The 23,132-nt window shown below is 40.6% G+C and overlaps 1 protein-coding gene across 1 annotated transcript in view; it reads right to left on the bottom strand.

The window, feature by feature from the left end:
• Positions 1 to 6,534: 6,534 nt before the first annotated feature.
• Positions 6,535 to 23,132, bottom strand: part of lrriq1 (leucine-rich repeats and IQ motif containing 1) — a 32,172-nt gene continuing 15,574 nt past the window's right edge. The window contains exons 15-26 of the mRNA XM_070830431.1: positions 22,230 to 22,664; positions 21,550 to 21,724; positions 20,274 to 20,399; positions 19,675 to 19,764; positions 18,629 to 18,771; positions 17,239 to 17,310; positions 17,060 to 17,142; positions 16,127 to 16,234; positions 11,512 to 11,626; positions 10,333 to 10,393; positions 9,667 to 9,787; positions 6,535 to 6,668 (exon numbers count right to left, since the gene is read on the bottom strand). Coding sequence (XP_070686532.1) covers positions 6,535 to 6,668; positions 9,667 to 9,787; positions 10,333 to 10,393; positions 11,512 to 11,626; positions 16,127 to 16,234; positions 17,060 to 17,142; positions 17,239 to 17,310; positions 18,629 to 18,771; positions 19,675 to 19,764; positions 20,274 to 20,399; positions 21,550 to 21,724; positions 22,230 to 22,664 — 1,663 coding nt within the window. The remainder of the gene's footprint in view (positions 6,669 to 9,666; positions 9,788 to 10,332; positions 10,394 to 11,511; positions 11,627 to 16,126; positions 16,235 to 17,059; positions 17,143 to 17,238; positions 17,311 to 18,628; positions 18,772 to 19,674; positions 19,765 to 20,273; positions 20,400 to 21,549; positions 21,725 to 22,229; positions 22,665 to 23,132) is intronic.

Raw genomic sequence — 23,132 nt, 5'->3', positions numbered from 1 at the left:
CTTAACCGAAATCCGCTCGCTTTAATCAAATGTCACCATAAAAAAAAAAAAAAAAAAGAAACTAATCGCCGTCGCGCACCGTTGAGCGGAGCGGTGCCTTGTAATGCAATAATTCGCCAATGGAGTTAATTTGCTCTGTCTTGAAGGCACAACGTCTTTATAGCCCCGAAGAGAATGAGATCCGTAAAGAGCCCCCCCCCCCCTCCTCTCTGAATATGAAACAGCACTCAACTCCTCCCACGACCTGAATCCAAACCAAACAGCAGTTTTCAAGTGATTCTAGACCCACGACGACTCTAAGAGGAAACAATCAAAACTGACTTTAATTTACAACATGTTTAGACATCCAGAATGAGGCAATTATTTATCTGCAGCTACGAGTTGTGGCTGCAAATGGGATTTAATCTGCGTCTTTGGATGCCCAAAGTTTCTCTGTTGTTCATTCACTTGGTTTGAGGGCAGTTTCATCTGAATGGTGATGGAATAAAGTTTAAAATGCTGTAAAATTACTTCAAATGGTGCAAAAGAAAAAGATGATTTTATTTGATTTTATATTATTTTATGCTATTTTATTTCACTTATCATTCCGTGACCTTTATGTCAGACAAACTGATTTGTTTGATTATTATATTCTCAATAATGTGGCCCTATTTAATTTGTTAGACATTTTATTTCTAGTCTTAATATTACCGAAGCTGCAGAGACACACAAATACATTTTAATAAGAAGAAACAGAAGGGAAAACTTTATCTGTTGTTGTTTTGGTTTTATTAATTCGCTAAAATCATGTGCTGCTTACAGAACATGTGGTTGACGCATATTATAGAAAATAACTATTTTCAATTATTTTTTTAAGAAATGGTTTTGCTCGCAGTGTAATCGTTATTAACACGTGCACGCCTCGAGACTTAATCACAGTCAAATCTGTCCAATGAAAGTTGAATGAAGGGATTTTAATATATGTATGTATGTATATATGTATATATATATCTATTATTATTATTTTTTCTTTGTATTATATTTCACATGTTCAAACTGTGATGTGTTCTCGCCACGTCCTAAACTAGTCATTACTAGTTACACCGAAGAACTTTTTTTATTTTGTCTCATTCAGTGTGAATCTAATTTCAGCGATGTTCGATAGTTTGGCGCAGTTACAGTTAGTTTTCACTGTGAAATTCTCCTTTTGGGTTGGATATTTGCAGAATTATTGATAGGATCCTGTCATGAGAACAGTTTTTTTTTTTCTTGCCCAAAAGTCTAATCACTCCATTAAAGCAGATCAGACAGCTGCCTTTTGTATTTTTCTGAACTTTTATCCCTATTGAATATTGATATATTATGATATTATGAACAACATCAAATTAGGAATAATATTTGAAACTCACAAGTCCTGTAAATAAAGTGTTGACCCTTCCCTGCTTGAATTAAAGACCAAACATCCTCCTCATGCAGAAAAGTTGAGTTTCATTGAACCCAGCAGCCCTCAGGAGCAGACACACATGGCTCAACAGGGGGTTTTACACAAAAAAAAAAAAAAAAACAGACAGGAAGAGCGGTTCTTCTATTTCTTCTTATTGGAGGAATTATGTTACCACTAACCAAAGCCTCTATCTCCCACCTCCACATCTCCACCCAGAGCCACACCACCTGCAATGCACACCATGCATAGCTTTGGTTCGCTCCGGGGTCAGTGGCAGTTACCTGCAGCTCCACGGTGCCACGGGAGAAAAAATAAAAATAAATAGAGGTGCTCTTAAGTAGCAGGGGGGTGTCCTATTTGGCTTCTTAGATGACCTCGCACACTGGCTCTTGCTGAGGAGAAAATGTGAAAAGTTCACTGTGGTTTGGTGGGTCTTCGGCTGGAAATTCCTACCACAATAGATGCTGCATGGGTTTTTAAAGTTGGAGGGCTTGGTCAGCTTCAGGCCGATCAGTCAGACTAATTCTTTAAGTGCTGCAGCCAATAAGTCATGTTAGCAACCTGGAAAGACCCTCACCTTCAGTTTCAATAAAAACATGTACGGACACTTTGTTATAACATTATGTGACACTCATCCTGGTCAAAGGATGATGGAACTGAACTAATTACCATTAATTTCAGTCTTAATGTGACTGATCACAGTCCAACACAACCAAACCAGGGCCTGAGAGGCCAAAATGTGCCACTTCAGAAGGCAGAAAACATGACATCATGGTGCCCAAAGCCACCCTTGGGTCTAATTCAATCTGCTGAAACGTCTTGAAACTTTGGCTAGCCACGACACAAAAAAGCAACCAGAGTTTATTTTCCCCAAACGCACAAATTTTGTGGAGCTTATGAACGTCATCTGAGCCAGCAGAGCATTTGGCTCACGAAGTCGAGTATCAAAAAGAGAATTCAGCGCATTCGTGCCTTAAAAGTTTGTTTTCACTTTGTTTGTTTGTCTTGTTTTCTCCAGGAGTCCGGCGTTCCTGAGCGCTGACAAACACCAGCTCTCAGTCACTTGACTGAGTCATCTGGGTTCATGTCGACATGTTATACAAGTCACCTACAACTGAAAACAGAAGTAACCCGCCAGCAAGGTCGCTCAGACTGAATCCAGATGATACAAAGCTTAAGCAAACGTTAATGACAATCCAGGAGTCACTGAAGATGTTTCTCATGCAGCCCCCTCAAGACTTAAAAAGTGTTAATATCACTGGAGCATCAACCAAGAAAGGCAAGGTCACTTTTTAAATGACCATTAACACTGAAATGTTTCCTTAATGTGTTGTGTTTTAAAGAATACAAACCATTTAGGTTAATAAAGCCATTTTATGAATGAAGAAGATCCACAAACAGAAGTAACTATTTAATTTGTTTTATAATAATTAGTGAGCAAAATCAAAATGCTGTTTATATAAATAATAAATGAATCCTGTCACTGATTCTTTATGAATTTCCTGAGATACAAAAGTATAATTCAATTATATGATTAGACTTTATGAAGGGAATCTAAATTTGTACGTTTGAGTATGAAGATGTGTGCGTGAACACACACTTCATTATACATTTTTATAATGTATTCAAATACATTTTAAGATGTACAAAATATGTCCACGTCTGTGTGTAGAGACACGTACTGTTTGTAGACATACGCGTCTGCATCCACCTCTAGAAATGTCCTCTAACTCGATAAAAAATACCAGAGACAAGCTCTCTAACATTTCACAAAGTCAAGTGATTCTTTTCTACCTTGATCTTTATTTTAAAATGTGTTAATAATCTTTCACTTGGTCTAAATCTCCTTTCCTCAAGACTTGCTACTCGTGACATCAGTCCTGCTTCAATTTTGTTAACAGACTCTAACGTGTTTGCACTGACATGAAATTATAGGCCAGCAGTTGTCGTTCAGGGAATGAATTTGCTTTGACTTTTACCAGGATCCAGCGCAGAACAGTTTCTGCTTGTGAGAGTTTATCCCCACTTTCTTTGTAAATTGGGTTCACATTTCCAGAGAGCTTGCACATTCCTCAGAGTTTATATCCATTTCCCATTTCTTTTCTTCGGCTGAAGGAGCTGGTAAATTGTGTCACGAGACAGAAATAAATAAGAAAAAATAAAGAAACTTTTACTTTACTTATTATTTTAAAATCAGTAAGTAGATTATTTTATATTCTTCAGTATTTCTAATATGTTCAATGATTTAACTAGATTTTTCTGGTTAAATGATTCCCTCCAATCCCGATCACTTCACTAGTCTTTTTATGGTTAATAATTCACATAAATAATAAATATACTTGCATCATTACTACACCTTTAATCAGCTTTAGCCCTTCCACAGTGCAACAGCTTTCTGCTTCTTGCTACAGTCAATATGCATAACACAGCACAGCATTAAAAAAAAAAATCCCGCATATACAATCGCATGTCCTGCGAGAGGACTTCCCTCATCACTATCTGCTGATGCTTGTGATACAACACAGCTGTACTGTAGTAATGTAAAGTAATGGTCTTTCCAGACAGCTTCCATTAATTTACATATGATAGAAAAATCACACATTTCTGAGTCTGCATTCATTTTGTCAAAGTCATTCTTTTCGTATTTCACAGATTGAAAATGTGTAGATAAATAATATAACTTTGACAAAAAATAATTAATCATGTAATAATTAATTAAAAAATTAATTATAAAAGCTTCTATTGAGGTTTTCGAATAAAGCTTTGAATGTCTGCTGTCATATTTTATGACGTCATCATAAAAAAAATACAAATTAAAAAAATTAATCCTTAATTTGAATGAGGTAATTCATTGGATAATATTACTATTCAATATCGTCATTATTAACGCATTTTGGCTAATTCAATAAGGGCATAAAGCAATGACATAATAATGCCGCCCTTCTGCTGAGGCAGAAATGGTAAGAACTAATGAAACTGACTGTTAAAGCTGACTTAGTTTCTACAGTTGTAGGTATGAGAGTGATGACGTCTTGATCGAGTGCCAAGTTCCAAGTGAAAGCAGGAAAACTTAATTGAGAAATTTATAATAGTATAATGCTATAATATTAGTGTAGTTTAATGTTTATCTGCAACTGTGCAGGAATTCAGTAAAAATCATTGGTTTAAACACAATACATGTGAAAAAAAAGGTGCACAGCATTTCAATTAAAAATTCAAATGTCAGTTTTATGAAGCTTTAAACTATTCGGTAAAGGCACACACTTGGTGTTCACTCTCATTATTTACACCACTCAAATGAATTTCATGAGTCTCAAACACATGGAAATGATTGCAAATCAATGGCTGCCTCAAATTGTTTGTAAAAAAGTATTTAAAATTCTGTACGCTGCATTCAAAAATGGTCAGAAAAAAATGCACAGTATACATAATGTGCAGCTAAAACTTGCAAGCGCACCGTTATGGTTGTTTAATGCATTTGGAGAAAGCATTTAGAGGGATTTGAATGGTAAACTTCTCTCTGCCAGACGCCATTTGACAACATTTGCTGAATTGAGGTCAGGCTGGCAGGGCAGTCTGGGCTCAGAGGGACATTCTTCATCTTATCTAAATGAGTGGTAGAGCACTCATTTCACCAAGCAGTGGATTTTGGATGCCTTAAGTTACATATAATTTCCCCAACAAATAAACAAATCTAATGAAGACGGGTGGACAACGGTTTAACAATATAATTTCAGAGGCAGTAGGTGCAGAAAGGAACTGGGCAAATCTGAACTTGCGTCAAACAAAATAAGCATACACGGCACTAATCTTTTCTGTCACCTGTCTGTTCATGTTGTATGTGCAATAAAAATCTGAATTCTCCGGCTTCGCAGCTGTGTAACAACAGTTCGATGCCAGAGAAACACCCCCCTGATGTCCCCCAGAGAGCCTGAGGAATCGGTCTCCCCCTGAAGGAGGACAGTGCTCTTCGGTTTCAAAACAGCCCCCAAGTGGGAAGGACCACCACATCTCTGGCATACGCCACTCTCCAAGACAAAAACCCCCCCATCAGCTCGTGTACAGTCAAAACACACCCTCCAGACATGTGTAAGTGAAAGATAGAAGGAAAATAAATAGACAGACATGCATTTCCTGCCAGGGAGCCACTCTGCAGCTCTGACTATTTGTTTTGACATTCATTAAGTTATCATTTCCAGGCGGCGGACCAGCGAGGAACCTCCAAGCCTGAGGTTCACCGCCTCCGGTAGGGCAGTGTTTGCGGACGGACGCCTTAGCTCTTCAAATTCAAATACACAGACAAGACCATTATACTCCACGACTGGAAATAAAGAAAACATCGTTCTAATTCTAACACCAATGTTTGCGCTCAGCTCGTAAAAGCAGAAATTTCAGGCCCACTGTTGGCAAGCAGAAGCTAAATATAGCCACAGAATGGGGGAAATAGCGCTTAAATCTCTGGGCTTTATTAAACTTTACTCTTAAGAGAGCAAAGGAGACGTGGAAAAAGTTTTTTCCCATTGCTACAAACTAGAATGACTCTACTTTTTGTATAGAGCACAATACAGGAGTACAGAAACAACAATTTATCGTGAATAAATAAGAATAAGGAACATGAATGCACACGTATTAAAGGTCCTGGGTCTTCTTTCCTGCCATTGTGTGCGTATGAAGCGTACCATTAGCTGAAGGGTTGTGCTTTTGTTCCACGTGTTTTTGGTGCTGGTTGGCTGCGATCACATTCAGCCAGTGACACTTGAGCAGAATCAACATAATGGAACCGCCTGAAGATATTTGGGCTGGTCCAGGTCCTATTGGTCTTAATTAATTTTCAGGAGAGGGAGCTTGAGTTTTCAGCCCAGTTTAAAAAGACCAGCTGCAGAGGGATTCGGCACAGGCGATAAAATAGCATTATAAATAGAAATAAAGTCCTTTTCGTGGAAGGAGAAAAGTCTTGCGAGACTGAAATCAGTTGGTTTACTTCTTGGTTCATTACATTTGTGTGTTTTCGTGTTGCATCCTTAGCCAGATGATCACATATTTTGCATTCTTTGCAGGGGTTTGTATCTCAAGAGTGAAAATGGATGTTGGGTTCTTGAAGAGTTTGTGTTTTACTTGTGCACTTTGTCCCTCTTCTTGCCCCCTCCCCAGCCGCCACTCAGCTGGACAGGGTTGTCTCGGAAGGAGATGCGCTCCTTTTTAGACGGAGCAGACGTGACTCTCTGAGGAGAAGGAACCTCTTTTCCTGGAGACACAAAAGAGAAATGCGTCAATATCTCATATGTGAATCGGGCAGTGTGAAATCAATCCATCATTGACTTCAAATGGTAATTCATGCGTTTTGTAGTTTTTAAATGACATGGGATGCTAAGCACTCTTTGCTGTGGTGTTTTTGCACTGCATTTTGAACTTTGTTGGATTTTTGTTGATTAGGTCTGCTCTCTCTGTCTGGTCTATGGATCTTAATAATATGTGTTACCAATGATCAATATTATAAAATACATTTCTACAGGATTGACCACCTATGCCTTCCAAAACAGTTGCTGCAGCTGAGGATATTTCCCTGGAGGATCGAGTCAAAGTGTTGTTTCATGTTGTCTTTCATGGAATTCACGAAAATTTCAAGTTTCTACGACAACAATGGAGGACAAGGAATTATTTCTACTATCTAAGTCTATTTTGTGCACTATGCAATCTTGCAGTTGTTGTCATTCCCAGCCAGTCAATATTGGCATTTATCCAAACGTTAGCTGTTGGATGCCAAATGTTGGGGTGACTGAATATTGAAGCTTTACTATTGGTTTCAATCAAAGAGTTAACACAGAGATAGTTGCTCAAACCTAACAAGGAATTTTGTCTTAATTTAATGAAGCATTTTAAAAAGTCATATTAGGAAATATAGAAGCTTTAAAGAATGAAGGTGAAACTCTTTATTGTTTTGTATTTAATGACAACAAGTGGACTTTTACATTGGAAGTTTTTACTGTAAGACCCAATTTTAATTTAAGCTTGGTCTCTGTCTCGGGAGACTTGAGACGACACTATATTAAATCTCACTGTGAAGACTTAGCAGGTAAGTTTTCCATCTCCCAGGAGCGCTGTGTGTTGTGTCAGAGGCCCTTCCATTTCACCTGGGGATCAGTACAGAGCTTTTCAAACACACAGAACAAAGACAGCGCTTCTACCGGGCATGATGCATTCCACGTGTAAAGCTCCACGGCCGCCCCACACAGGGAGCCAAACAGCGGGGAGGGCTCTGGAGGAGGTGGGGGCGCCTGGGACACATCGCAGATACTAACCTGGTTTCAAATATCTGCACAGCTGGCATACTGTATAGAATATCCATCCACTCACAAGTCATACCTAATCACACCTCTCTAGTTTTTGACTTAAGTCGTGTGTGCGGCGTAACGATGTGCTTTTCCTCTCCTCATGTTTTATGTAATGTGTCTACAGTCTGTCGTCTTTAATTTCAGACATTTTAGGCCGGCTTTGGTGTCTGAATTTTATCAAAGACTTTTGTCCAATTATCTGTTCTTAATCAAAAACAGGATGCTAAACGTGACGCATATGTTGCTAATTTCAATGCATGGGGTGCAGTCATGCTATTAACTGTATGCAGATAAGCAAATGGCCACACATTTGACCCTACCGCTGTGACTAAACAAGTTGTTTTCGATCATTTTACTCCTATTAGAGCTGAACAGCGGACAAAATTGAGGGAGCAGATATGCAACTTAAGTGGTTTCCTCTGCACACGTAATGAAAATATTTTGTGAGCCTGGAAACGCATTTTATGGCACTGTCCCAGCAAGTGGTGAGTATCACATTGCAATAGGTTATAGAGTGGGTTATAGAGTATTAGTCTTTACTGCTATGGCAAACTAAGTGAACCTTCTCACTTTAAACCTTCACTTTGATGTATGAATGCCACTTCAGAGGCAAAGGACAAAGGCAAAGCATGCAATCTTTTAATAAAGTTTGGGTTTTTTTTAGTCTCACACTTGTGCAATAAAAAGATTTGTCCTAGAAGCTGTATTTCCAATTTTATGCTTACACTCATTTCACCCACAATCCATTTCCTCTGATACAAGTTCTTGATGATGTAGCACAGCGACCATTAAATGCCCTTTCCAAGTTTATGAAATATCTAATTGGCTTTTTGAGAAATGATTTTGCCTTACACATACATTCATATTTCAATTTGCCCTGGACAATTTCGATAAGTGGCGTTTTCATCAGCGCAGACAAAGAGGCTTTCATTCTCCCAGTTGTACTCCTGAGGAGAACAACAGTCTGTCTGCTTAGCACGACAACATTCACTCCTGCTGCTGCACCTCGTGGATATCATTTTGAAATCATCATCGGAATCCAATTTGGCTTCGTTAATGGGGACAGGGCTCTCCTTCACTTGTTTAATGTGGTCATCTGCTTTCAGCCTGTCAGTAGCATCTTTGTCACTCAAACTCCTGAGCCCCACTTCTCCTGACAGAAGGGCCAGTCATTCTTCACTGAAAGGGCTGGGTTTTTTTTTTTTTTTTTTTCTTTCTGGCCGCTTCCTGTCAGAGGAGAAATTCACGGCACTCTGTCCCCGGCCCGACCTTGTGGCTCCCCTCCCCTCCCGACCGGTGGACTCAATCTGGGCTGAATAAGCAGCAGCCTTTATCCCTGGCTGGGTGCACTCAGGTCTGTGTGACCCAAGACCCACGGATGCAAGTGTGCAAACACAGACACAAATCTGCACAAACTCAGTGTGAAGGTATATACGCACACTCACACACAAAGACATGCATACGATTACAATTCATGGTTTCTTATGTTTGAGCTTGTAACAGCTGAGAAAGTTTGACTTTTGCTTATTTATGAATACAAACATACGGGGACACTGATCTATGTGTCAATACTGATGTTTCTATGTTGCACTTTTGTATGTATGTATGTGTGTGTGTGTGTGTGTGTGTGTATGTATGTGTGTGTAAAATAATATTCAAGTTCAAGAACAATCAGTGATGTCTGACTCATACAGTTCTCTAAATAATTGGGGATAAACGTCTCTTACCATTTATCTGGATTATCAGTGATTATGAGAGTTTAAAAAAAAAGACACTGAAACAAAGCTGAGTCTAGTGCTTCAGAACGTTTCATGAATGTTTTTGTCAGATTCTGTTCAAAGTTCAGTTAAAAATTCCCAGTAACAGAGGGATTTTGGGTAGGAAAATGGCTGTGGAGTTCACAAGACTCACTTGCATGGCCCAAAGAGTTTCTGCGTGGATAATTGTTCTCTTTGCAAGGCTGGGCAGCTAAACTGCTGTTGGCCCACAATCCACTGGCGTGATGTAGACGCTCTGTGTATCCCGGGTCCGCCTGCACGCACCACACACAGAAACACACACACACATAAATGAGGCCCAACATGACACGTCTCACGCAAGCAGTCCAGCATTTTGAAAAACATTCAACAACCAGCGGCTCTGCAGTCTGAACATATCTAAGAAACAGGAGGAAGGGGGCGGCTCCTCTTGCCAGTGATCATAACTCAAATTGCTCTAAAACGGTACAGGGAGACCTGCAGTTTGTGACTTCAAAGACCTCACAAGCATCAGTATCGTTCTCGGGTCCAGGCAAACTGCTCCAAAGTGACATTGGGATTTCTGCAAGTAAAATGAAGAAATTGCGGCCAGTTGATCCAATTGAAAGTGTCACTGTGGAGCTAAGCCTCAGACTCACATCCCCCCTGTCTCCTTTAAATCGGAGCTGATGAGACAGGCTACGAGAGGAGGGAACCTACAGCATGGGACATGACTCTGACTGCTGAATGTAAATACTGCATACCTTCACATACATGCAACTGCCCACCAGAAAAGATTCAAATCAAGCTGCAGGGGAAAACAGGAGGGGAGTGTACTCACCACGAGCTGCACTCTGCCTCCATTCAGAATGTCTGAGCTGATCTCCGGTAAGAAATGCAAGCTGAGAGTAAGACAACAAGGAAAGCTGGGCTGTTAGCACTCTGCATATTTCGAATCAATCCAGCAGTTTCCCCTCTTTAGTTCTATGCAATTACCCCTGACATATCATAAAATAAACACAGATGCCATGTATGATAATCTTAATGTCTATATGTTAGGTAGGGGGTAGTACAGGACGACTGCATATGCTCACACACGCTCGGTTGGTGTTGGTGTCAGTACGCAGTGGTCATTACCGAAGTGTCCACTCTATCTCATTTGTCATTTGGGTGATACTTTTCTCTTCAGCGTTGGAGAAAAAATCAGTACTGCAGAAATATTTTTGCAACATAGCAAATTAACAGCTAAATAAGTTGAGAGACATACGCACAGGCAATTATACTGCAAACAAAATTAGTAAAACTCATTAAATTCATCTGCTGAGGGGAGAAAGTTTCTGTGTGTTCACCTTAAATCTGACTTTAACACATGGAAGTACAAGCATGACGACACATCACAACAAGTTTGGAAGCAAATCAGGTCCAGTGTGGATGTGGAAGCACAAGCATGAAGCACAAGATATGTTGTCTAGTAATGAAACTTTTGAAATGTACAATATTGCATATGCATTGCACATATATACATATTCATAGATTTCAGATTATCCAATGAGAGAGTAGGAGGAGATCTAATTGTGTGGATTATTAAAGAGGTAATTGAACAAAACAAGTTATACACGAATCATCATTCCAAGTAATCATTGTTTTTATGTCTTCAAACATCTCGAGGGGATCTTTAAGAGACAATAGCAACAATGGTGGCAGCTCAGTTTTGGCTTTATTTACTAAGGTATTGAAATCCCATTTCTGAGGCCTCATTACATTGAAATTAAATAAGATTAATAAAATTCAACATCAAAGTGTCCTTCCACAAACAATACCACAGTAATGCTGGAAAAATCAAAAACCCTGCTGTGAAATGACAAAGACAAATATTTCAAAACCTAAACAGATATAAAGAAAATAATACCCACGGTAGGACATAACCAGGACTAATTTGTAAATTAGTGACCCTTTAAGGCAATTTTAGCTACATAACACACCACCTATAACATATTATGACCTATATTAAGTGCCTCACCTCGCTGAATCCCTGTCAGAGTGTGACGCCTGAGTGTGCAGCCACTGCTGAGCTCGTTCCTGCTTCACTCGCTCCGTCTTCTCTGCCTGCTGAGGGCCCAGCTCAGCCTCACAAGCTGCACTCGACAGAAAACATCAAATAAACATTTTTCCTCCAACTCCCCTTGTCAGTTAAACATTATTGACAACAATAATAGCAAAGAATGAGTAATGAGTGTTCTGCCTAATTAGAGACCACTGGGGTGAAGGTGGCATGTTTCTAAATAGTGTAATCAGTACCACAGTGAAGGAGTTGTGCTAACAGTTGCTCGCCAAAGTACATGCTCTACAAATACATAGCTCATGAGTCTGATCGGTAGCAATGTTCGACATGTTTCACTGTAATTATAGCTGGCCACAGTTCCCAGTACTGGGAGAGATCATAGGACAAAGCTCCAAGCATTTATGTTTGGGCTTAAGGTAGTATATTTGGTTGCTGGGGTCAGAGGCATTACTATAATACATTTAAAGTTGCTGAAAGATGCAACAGGAGATGACCTGCTTTTTTCCAACAATTGTGGGCTTGCGGTTCTTTTCAAAACGGATTCCAAGCAGTGTTATAACAGTTTGTTAGAGAAAGAAATCTGAAAGACTACTGATTTACGAGTTATGCTGAAATTCTACAATAAGGTTGTAATTCAAAGTAAACATTTATGTTGCGCTGACAGTAATGCTGCCGTAGACGAGTGTAAACTGATAATGAATTCTGACAGCCTAATGCTGGAACTAATGATGCATTTATTTAAGCCATTTACTTGCTTTTGCTGAGCTATAAAAAGGAGAAAAAAGCTTTACAGTTTTCATGGGTTAATTGAGAAGCCCCACTAAAAATGTCAAGTGATAGATGCTTCCCCCCGGGGCAGCAAAGGCCAGAAAGTGGCTACTTGCACTCGCACACAAAGCTAAAAATACACTGAGAGACAAGGCCAAGGCAGTGGACAAAAACCCTAGGAGAATTAGGTTTTTTTATATGAGCAACATGCTCATCTTCTGTACTTATTATAGCACAATATGAGCCAAACGGTTCCATACTGCCTGTTAAATATGTCAGTCATATCCCAGGATCTTAAATGGCTATATCGAGAGTTCCTAAGAAAAAGTGAAGATAAATTTGAAATCCCTGGAAGTGAAAACATAATGTAGCAAACACATGTTTTGTATGTACGCAGTGATACAAGATGAGCACCATGAAAACATTCACATTTATGTTGCACTCCAGTAGCATAGACAGATTCTCCTCTCCCTTTTCCCCCTGTGCACCCTCCACTAAAGCCCCCTCCTGACCCCCTCCAACCTCCTGAATCCCCCTTCAGTACTCCTCCAGGACATCAGGAGGGGGCCTGTAGGAGTCACGCCTGTTAAGAGGGGCTCTTAAGCACATTAAGCGATGTCGTCTCTACTGAGGAGAACTCTGACTTATTATCAGAGAGCTGAGGTGGAGGAGGGTGGAGGCTTTACCCCGCAGCTAACCAGAGCTAAAGGAGAGACATGATGCTGGCACTTTGGAGCCTCTGCCCTGCCAACCTGGTCAAGAAACTAGTAACACAGGGTCAGGCAGAGGATCAGGATCAGTATCAAATAAGAAACTAAATGGTGCCATGAATGAGTTGATGACCTTTTGCTGTTGTGAGCGAGCATCCCGAACAGTTCTAGTCACCTAAAGGGACAATTCAGGCCTCACAATGACTGAACACACAAGTGTGATATGTCCTCAAACTACGTCAATAAACTCAAAAGGGAGGCAACTTTGTCACCTCTGCACACCAGGCCTTTCATAGTGTGATTGCCTTTTTTTAATGGTTAGCATTCAGAGACTTGACAGTTTGTACTTTGACTTGCTATTTGCTTATGAGGAGCTGCCCTGAAGAACACAAACCTTACTCTGAAGGACCTGAATCTTAAAAATAGCTAAGGCTAACCCTTACCTTGTTTTGTATTGCATCATGAAAACCATTTTGAATCCTGTTTTCTTAGCATTTGCAGAGTGAAAGTGAAGAATCAAAGCATGTCTGACATTTGAGAATCCTAACTCCGTGTTTGTAGTTAGGTGTCTGAATGACTAAGACTGCACATGAATGGTAAATAGTCTGACATTAAGTTATTTTGGATGCTGCATGATAAACAAAATGATTGCATTTCAGTTGGACTTTGTAGATGACTTGAAGTGTGAAATCGAGTTAAGTGCTCAGGAGGAAGGGGTTCCAGGCTGAAATAAAAATATATACCCTGGTGTCCCTCTGACATGAGGACGGATGTTTGGTAGGGTTGGATCTCAATTTGGTTGGAAGAAGGAGTTTGGAAGTGTATATGTGCCGGGGAGGGGCGGGTGAGTGGAAGGCGTTGGTGGAAAGTAAGACGAGAAACAAGAAGAAATGCTTGGAGGCACACAACATCTTCAACATCTGCAGCCCCCAGAAACTTGACAGTACAAACCATCTCAAAAAAAGGAAGTGCATTTCTATTTTTTGCCTCAAAAAGAAAATGTCTTGTGGCTCTGCTCCATTCTCTCCCTCTCTATCTCCCTCTCTGGGTATGTAAGCCGATACCCATTTCAAGTGGGTTACTCATGTCCAGCACATCCACACAAAGAGCCCGGATAAAATAAACACGCCGCGTTGGATATCTTGGAAAGAATCTGTCATGGGTTTGGGGCTAATCACCTCCAGAAGGGGCTTGACTCAAAGCCTGAAACGTTAGCCCCTGTCGGGGAGCACTGACTGGGCCGGGCTGGGTTGGCTAGGCCCCGGGCACTGGGGATGGATCCGGAGGAGGGGGTGCCTTCCACAGGTCAGGACCAGGGGAGCAAAAGGGGAGGCTGGCTTGGGCCCGTTTACAAAGACCCGTGATCACGGTACCACGAGCCACCACGTTTGAGTCGTCTCCTCCAGAATCGAGCTGGTTAGGGTTATGCATCTTACAGGACCCATCGAAGTTGGATCAGAATACTGACTGTGGACATGGAGTATTAGGCAGAGAGGGAAGGTTGATGTCCTAACCAGTGACCTTATCAGCTGATGTAGCTGCTTCACTTCATTGCACTAGAACACCAGTCCTGTTTGACGAATTATCAAGACAAGGGCGGAGAAGAGCGATAAGGAGACTGGAAAGAAACAGAACTGGAAATATTGTTGTAATGTAATAGGTCATTTGGATGGAACCAGTCCTTGACTGCCAGTTGGCTGAGAGCTTATCCACGGCTATATTGTGCGCAAATACAATTGTCAGGAATCAGAGTGTTGAAAGGGTGACAAAATACACCTTTAGTTCAAAATAAACACCTGATAACATAATGATGTTGTCACACTCACTTTTTCATGTTACAAATAAATTAATCAACCGAAAAAAATCAGCTGCCATCAAAAAGATAAGTTTGTCCATCAAGTGCCTTGCAAGTTTGCTGAAAAATACATTAAAAAAAAAAATACTTCAGACTCTTTCAATATAGTAAAATAAGTTGTTGCTTGATCTTTGGCTGCACAGCAATGAGTCAAGGTGAAACAAGGTGACTCCTTCACAACTGTTCTGCTAATAAAAATTACTGAAGTGATCCACCCAAAATAGATAAAGTGGAACGAAAAACATCACTATTTTTTTGGTACTTTAACATGAAATGACAAGCAAACACATTAAATGTCTCCAAAACTGAGTAATGGGTATTTCATGCTAATGGCAGCACCAGTCACTCCACTGCCTGTTGATACACACTGTTGATACACACTGTTGTTACAGCGTCCCTCTGACTGCTGGATGACCGCGAGCGTTGTGCTCTCTGGATGTGAGGCCTTGACCCCAGTGGGTGGAGGTGGGGTACAGAGGAAAGATGGAGACAGGCCCTCATGATAAAAGCCGACTTCCCCCGTCCTCCCTCCCGCCCTCCCTCCAGCTCTTCCCTCCCTTTTAAGTCTGGCTGTGGATGTCACAATGCCAAATCATCTCCCCACCTCAGGGCAGGGCAGGAGGCCACAGGAGAACAAGATGGAGGGAGAAATTTGCCTCTTCGCAGACTATAAACCACTTTCTACCACAGTCAACCTGTTAACTCTTTACAAGATTGTTTTAGAATCCAAAACAATAAGAATTAAATCTTAAGGAAGAAAGAATGTCATCTGTGATCAGTTAAAACCAGTTTAGCAATGTGAAACCGCCTATTCAGTGAATCATACAGGTACATGGTTGGGTTTTTTGAAAGGATTGGAACCAACAAAGTAGCTTATTTCTTGTTTTATACAACCTGAGTCTCAGTTTTGTATGTGCCGTTCTGGCACTTATTTCTTGCGATGATCAAAACTCTGATCGCTGACAGCTAATGTTGTAGTGATTTAATTGTAGTGACGTCACTGTGTTGCCAGATGTCAGCAACGTTCATGAGTCCATGTTATTCTAACTAATAGAAACAATTGCCAAAACTGTGAACATAATAATGATTAAGTTGTAATAAATCAGTATTTTCCCTCTTAAGCCTGAATTCAGTTAAAGTCTTCAGCTCCATTCTGTACGGATGTCATGCCAAGAAAGACTTTTCATGGAAAAAAGTTTATTAAAGGGTTGCTAAATGAGTAGCATGTTTCAAGTCCTACCTTTGATATAATTTCTGTTGTGCTGTGCTTGCCCGTTCCATGCCTCCACTGGACCCGGCTGGTAACTGCGGTTTCTGAACAAGTCAAGACGGACAGAGGGATCTAGGAGTGTAAGGGAGAGAGGGTCAAAGGAGGACAAGGCAGGCCTAAAACCAGAAGCAGAAAACCAGAACCTAACATTCGGAAAATATTAGAACAGCGCTCTGGTTCCACTGAGGCAGATGCCATTAAGAGTTAGCGCAGACATTGACCTGTGTGTCGGTGGAGCAAGATGACAAGAGCCCTGCTATTGGAATCATGCATTGGCAATTCTGATCAAAGAGCAGCCTTCCTCTACATGACCACGGCATGATAACCATGGCAGGACTACTGTTCCTTGGAGCAGAGCAGAGGTGAGGTCACCTTTCAGTGCAGCTGCACTCACCACTACAATGAATCGTAATGAAAATCATCACGGGATGACTTGTCAAGAGGTCTCTTGGCAATCGTTATTTCCTTTGCAGGCCCTCAAATAACGCCCAATAAGGGGCGACAGGCCCTGGCTTCTGCTGTCTGTTATGGCTCGTTAACTTACACGGAGTGGAAAGGTTCGCTGCTGTTGAAGCACGGATGAAGTAACAAAGACAAGAATGAAAAGAAGCAAAAATTTGTGTGGATTTTTTCCCTGTTAGAAAATGGATTTATGTCCTTACAGAAGCTCCGTCAATGCTCGGAGGAATATTCAAGAAGGACATCATAAAAGCTTCTGACTATCTCTGCCCTCATAATCCTCATATTCCTGCACTTTGCTGTCAGTAAAGTAAATTGACTGCGTTTAACCTGAAACATTACACAACCAAGTAAGAACACTTGAATAGGGGCACATACAATTAATACAAAGTTCAATTGTATATATTTTTTTGCCCATATGATTGTACACACACTCACCCCCATGCTTCTTCTGCTGTTGCTTCCTTGACTTCATATTCTGGGCTCTCTTGAGCATTAGAAGAGCTGTGTGGCTGTGAGTGAAGCCCCTAAAGACAACGAGGACAAATGTGTCTCGCAGAAAATCCCCCAAAACAATCCAACCTCATGATGAAGACTCAGTATATGGTAACATAAAGGTTTACCATTCTTCCACAATCTTTTCTGATCTTCTGGAGAGGCCGCTGAGCACTGAGGTCGAGGGAGGAGATTTGCTTCTGAAACCACAAATAGATTATTGTCTACAAAACATTCGGGTATGGAGGAAAAAAATTTATTGACATTTTATCATTCTACAGTCCATATTTTATATACATACACACACACAACAGCAGAAATTGTATTATTAGGTTTTGAATGATTTTATTAACGGAGGAGATCACAACATAAATCTTCTTTTTGTATAATATTTTTTCAAGTATTACAAAAACCTTTTACTGCTGGCTGCAGAGCACGTCCACTTGTATAATTTGGTTTGAGTGTTTTGCTTGAACATGGCCTGTCTGGATTTTTATTTTAAAACTTTGTCAGTATGTCAGTGTATATCCAATTTTAACAAAATTGTGTGATTGATTCTACAATCTATTCTACATACTGTAGCTTTAACAGCAGCTTAATAAATGGCAAATGGTCTGTATTTGTATAGCGCCTTTCTAGTTATTTCAACTTATTTCAACGCTTTACATGACATCCTCATTCACCCATTCACACATCATTCATACAGGAGGAAATGTAATTTGGAGGAGACTATTCTTTCATACTCATTCACACACTGAAGCCATGCTTCAGGAGCAAGTTGGGGTTCAGTGTCTTGCCCAAGGACACTTCGACATGTTGACCCATAGGAGCTGGGGATCGAACCCCCGACCTTCTGATTGACCCACGCTACCACTGAGCCACAGCCGCCCAATAATAGTTGAAAGAGATCAGAGTTCATTTACTTTCACTGTCCAAATGTTCTAAGCTGATCCTACCAGCTTGGAAATTCAGGTCTGTTTTTGTGAATTGCATTTTATAATTTATTAATATATATTATTTTATTAATTAAACAGCACAAGCACTGTATGCTGAACACTGGTCATAAACAATCATGAATGTAATGTCATTCTCAGTAATTTGCTTCTGGTTTGTATATGAATGTGATTGTCAGTATGTCAGTGTCACTAATGTGAGTTAGAATAATCCAATTGGAGTTGTTCAAAGTAAAAAACATCAGGAGCCCAGTCAGTACGCCTAGTTATCACTTATATTCAGTGGCTCATTGCTTTACACGTCCATCTTTTCTCACCTGACCCAGCCATCATGAATTGGGCCTGTTTGTCAGATTGCAGGATGCAGCCTTGTCTAAAACACTGTTAGACCATCTCACAAGTGCATTAGTTAAAGCTTACTGATGCCTTAATTATGGCACAGAGACATCATCTTCATCACACCAATATCCATTGTTTACTAAAATAAGTGTTTATATATTATAACCAACAGCTTTAGTCCCAACAAGTAAATGACAGCAGGTATTTAGGTTGTGGGTTGTGCTACCTGTTGGAGCTCACTGGGGAAACTGTCTGCCCAGCAGAGTCCACCTGTTCTCCAGCCACCCAGGCCTGCTTTGACCTCCATAACATCTGTGGTGGGAGTATGTACTGGGAGGGGTCAGGAGAAGGCCCACGAGGCTGAAACACATACATGAATCAGTGTCAACATTAATTTACAGCACGAATTATTTTGAGTACATTTTTTAATAACGTGCTTGTTAGACATACGTATATACAGCAGCCATTCTTATCTTCAAAAGGCGTAATTCACAAAGTTTTTCATTTTGGAGTGATTTTTTTTTTTAAGATGTTGAAAATTCACATCTGAGTAAACTGAATGTTCATTCATGTTCAGAAGGTTGTGATGCTGGAGCTCTAAATGGAAAAAATGAGTTTAAGCTCTGTCTAGACAACATACAGTCCTCTATATATAGCTACCTTTGGGAAAATGAAATATAACGTATACAATAATGTCCAGTCAAATTCAGCTTTAATGCATGTTTTCTTTAACCAGAGAGAGACTTCACACTCGAGGAATGCTCATATGTAAGTCAAACTAACAGCTTAATTACTCTCAAGATCCCATTTTCTCTTTGTGGAAGCGCTAAATTGTTCATCCCCGCCTTTGATGTGTACCTCAGTATCAACACATTGAGGGCGGCAACGGCAGCAGCTGCAGTACATCAGCTGGCCTAAACCGGCTACCAATGATGTACAGTGCTGAGCGCGCTCCAAAGAAAAGATCCAACGTGAGGTAAATGAGGGAAAAAAAACAGGATGACAGTCTGCCAGCGTGAAAAATGACATCTGCTAGTGCAGAGCAACCTTCAGCCCTCAAGGAAATAATCTTGTTTTTCAAGAGGATAAATTTAAAGATCAATCAGAGAGAGTGAGACAAATCCTGCAGAGGGCGATAACCAAGATGAGGAGGGGGCAGGGCAAGAAAATAACTCTTCCTTTGGCATCACATGGGGGCTGGCCACTTTCACTATAATACCAGTCCACCAGGTTTTAATAATATTACAGTGTGTCCCAGGACCGTTGCTTTACCTTCAGAGACAGTGGCTGCTCTGACACAGAGTAACATCTGGGCGGTGAGTCCTCAGGAAACGGAAAGGTCCAGGGTTTCTCCAGCAAAGTCTTTTTGGAAGAAAATATGATATGATATATAAATATTTACTCTATCTATCTATCCACCTACCTACCTACCTACCTTGAGGTAGAGATAAATGTAGATCGCTATAGATGTATTGATAGACATATGGATAGATATATACAGTGTATATATACAGTATCTGACAGCATCAGGTGAGGAACAATAAAGAAAAGTGTCTTCAGAATCAAATATAATAATTGTTAATAATATAATATAATATTTTGGTGAATAAATAGTGAAGGGAGTTCATCTGCGTTAAGAACAGGTTTAAATGATATCTCCTGAGAATTTGTGGATGTGTTTTGTGTGTGGTCTGTGTGTGTCTATGTAAGTTTCCCTGTTTTTGTGCATGTGTCCAAATTTGCACGTCTTTGTACAGTATGTATCTTTGCAGATTTGTGCAGAATTGTGTTTGTGTGATTTGAGAGGATGATGGGAAAGCACACTGAACCATGAACCTGAGTGTGAGGAACGCATGAACTTGTGTGCATACCTCATCAAAGACAAATTCATCCACGTCCACCTCCTCAAAGGTGTCGTCCTCTCCAGTGTCGGTGCATGTGACAGCAGCCAGGGCAGATGCAAGCCTCCTCCTCAGAGTGAAGCCCCTCCAAAATGCCTGGAGGTACCCAAAGAAGAAATCGTAGAAAACCTTCCATGAATCATGAGGCAAACGTAAATATTGTGTGTTATCCCATTAGGGAGATAAAACATGTTAACCTCTCTTTTAATTGCTGAGTGTTCTGCTGTCTGAACTCTGCGTGACTCCGGGCTGTTCCGAGACAAATGGAGCTCCAGTGTGCCTCTAAATCCTCCAATTCCCAATGGGCTGTGGTGGGGGGGCACACTTTACTTCAAGTTGAGCAGAGCAGGAATCCTAGTACTCTTACTACCGCACTTCTCTGGAATCTGATTAATCACTCGGTACCCCCCCCCCAACACGCACACACACTATTCTACTGCCTCACCACCCCCGCCTCCTACCTTAGAGGGTCCTAAAGGACCCATCAAACACTTTTGTGTTGAGAAGGGATTTGGGAGAAGTGTTGAGTAGCATGTTTTTCAGAACAGCAGCTTATCCGTATATGCAGGGGATTAACAGAATATGCCTCCATAGCACGTATGAGGCCTGATGATGAATGTTCAAGGGTGAAAATGGACATTTTTAAAGATATCCACTATGTGAAAGTGACTCCAGCCTTCAGCCACAATACTGGAAAATTCTACTTGTAGCAGTAAGGTCCTTAATTACACATCGACAGGTTGGCAAGAAGTCTCTTGTCTATGCTAAACTACAAGTAAGCTGTTTAATATTGAGGTTTTGCAACTAGCAGGCACGTTGACAGATCGTCAGGCTTCATGATTGATGCAGAAACAACTAAGTGATGAATCGATTAACAAAAAAAAATCCTGCATCAGTAAATTTGATAAGACATTTGCTGGCCTCTCATGCTCTGTGGGTTTTTATGCTGCACAGTTTAGAGTACAGTATTGTACTCCCTCTGGATAGCTGCTGTACTACACACAAGGAAGTCGTGGATTTCTTGCTGGATAAGAAGTGTACAGTGTCATAGAGTGGTTGAGTAGAGATATTGCAAAAATCAAAAAATGGCAAAATGCTCAATGTAAGCCTTGTGTGTGTGTTTTCTGAAGCAACAAACACACTTGATAATTGCTGCCCCTCAATTATAGCCTGACTCCAGTCATTGGAGTTAACCTCCTTTACAGTAAGTCAAACAAAAAGTCAGACAAAATTCCAACAGTTCTACCTGGATGACAGTTGCTGCATAATCTTGGCCAACAACGCTCTCGTTAATATAGGAAGGTCCTGACTCTGGATTTCTTCCATCTCCTCCTCCCTTCTCAGCTGTGGATGGGTGGCTGATGTTCCCACATCTCTGCTTGTGTTTCCTCCACAGCTGCTGAATCATGACTGCTGCTGTGCTGCTCCAGAAAAGATACGCACACAGACAAATGCACACATACTACAAAGTGAGATATATACATGATGTCATAGGACTTTCGTCTTGCAAAACATGAATTTATTTCTGAGCAGACATCTGGAGAGCAGGACTCTGGAGAGTTTAGGCCTATCCAGGGCCACCCTTCATATCCAAGATCTATTATCCTCCCACAGATAGCGCAGTGTTAATGATGAAGCTGCGTGTTAAAATGAATAAGATGCTCAACATCTTTTGCTGTAAATCACATAAAGGAGGCTCCAATGATGACAAATGCTCTTCAACAGAAACTAATAAAATTTTGAGTTGCTATAAAAAGAATTATATAAAAAAGAGAGTGTTTGCTTTAAGCCAGCAGTGTCCACTTGTGTACCAAGAAATTCAATTTGGAGGCTTTCATTACAAACACTGATCTGTTTTTGACAGTGTAGTGTTGGCTGGAATGAGTATAAGTGGACACTATTGACTCAGAACATTTGGTGAATTACTTTTGGAGGTCCAGGTCTTGATGGTTGGACACAGTTGCCATTTCAAGAGTTTCATTTCCCTTCGGCAAGTAGTGAACACTGCCAGAGTTAGCTTTGCTAATTGCTGGCCCTGTCTGTGGACCCGTGGTAACAGTGTCGAACGTGTCATGCCAACTCTCTGCGGCAGTCTTCTCATCAAAAGTCCTGTGGCTGCATCTGATATTGTCCTTGTTTGGAATTAGTGGTGAAACTTGTCCAGTGGACTGAGTGCACTTCACAACATTGGTCCTGTCCATGTCAGGTGTTTCCTCAGATTTTCGGCCTGCAGCACTGTGTTTGTCAGCTACAGTGGTTTCACCATATTCATGGGAAAATCTCTGGTCTTCAGCCAGCTGCAGAGCCTCAGTGAAGTGTCGGCAAGAGGTCTCTACAGCATCCAGGGACGACGAGGCTTTACTGTGAATATAAGCACACGAGGTCTCTTTTTAGAAGGTCTGCATGCACTGTAGGTGAGAAAAGGCTTCAGGACCAATCAATGGTCTTACACTGGCAAATTCACTGGGAATTATTGGAAAATCATCCCAAAGTTGTCGATCCTTGGATCTAGAAAACAGCCTGGTTACAGCCTGTATGAAACTGATCTCAGATTTACTCACCCTACCTACAGTATGAAAAGTAAGAAAAATGTTGTGTTCCTACAAAAAAATGTATAATTGTGGCTTTAATCAAGAAACCACACCAGAGAATATCTCACTAACTTTGTTTACCAGACTCTAAGTAATCATTTATTTCAAAAAGTGTATCAACTGTGTTTTTAAATGGATCATTTAAAAATAAAAGAAACAAAAATTAAGCAGTTATTAAAATGCTTAAAGCCATTCTGCTGCAACACAAAAACACTGAATAAAGGAAATAGCAGATTTT

The sequence above is a fragment of the Pempheris klunzingeri genome, chromosome 5 (assembly GCF_042242105.1).
Source record: "Pempheris klunzingeri isolate RE-2024b chromosome 5, fPemKlu1.hap1, whole genome shotgun sequence".
NCBI classification, from domain to species: domain Eukaryota; kingdom Metazoa; phylum Chordata; class Actinopteri; order Acropomatiformes; family Pempheridae; genus Pempheris; species Pempheris klunzingeri.
The sequence above is the reverse complement of the archived record's forward strand: the minus strand, read 5'-3'. Positions and strand labels throughout refer to the sequence as shown.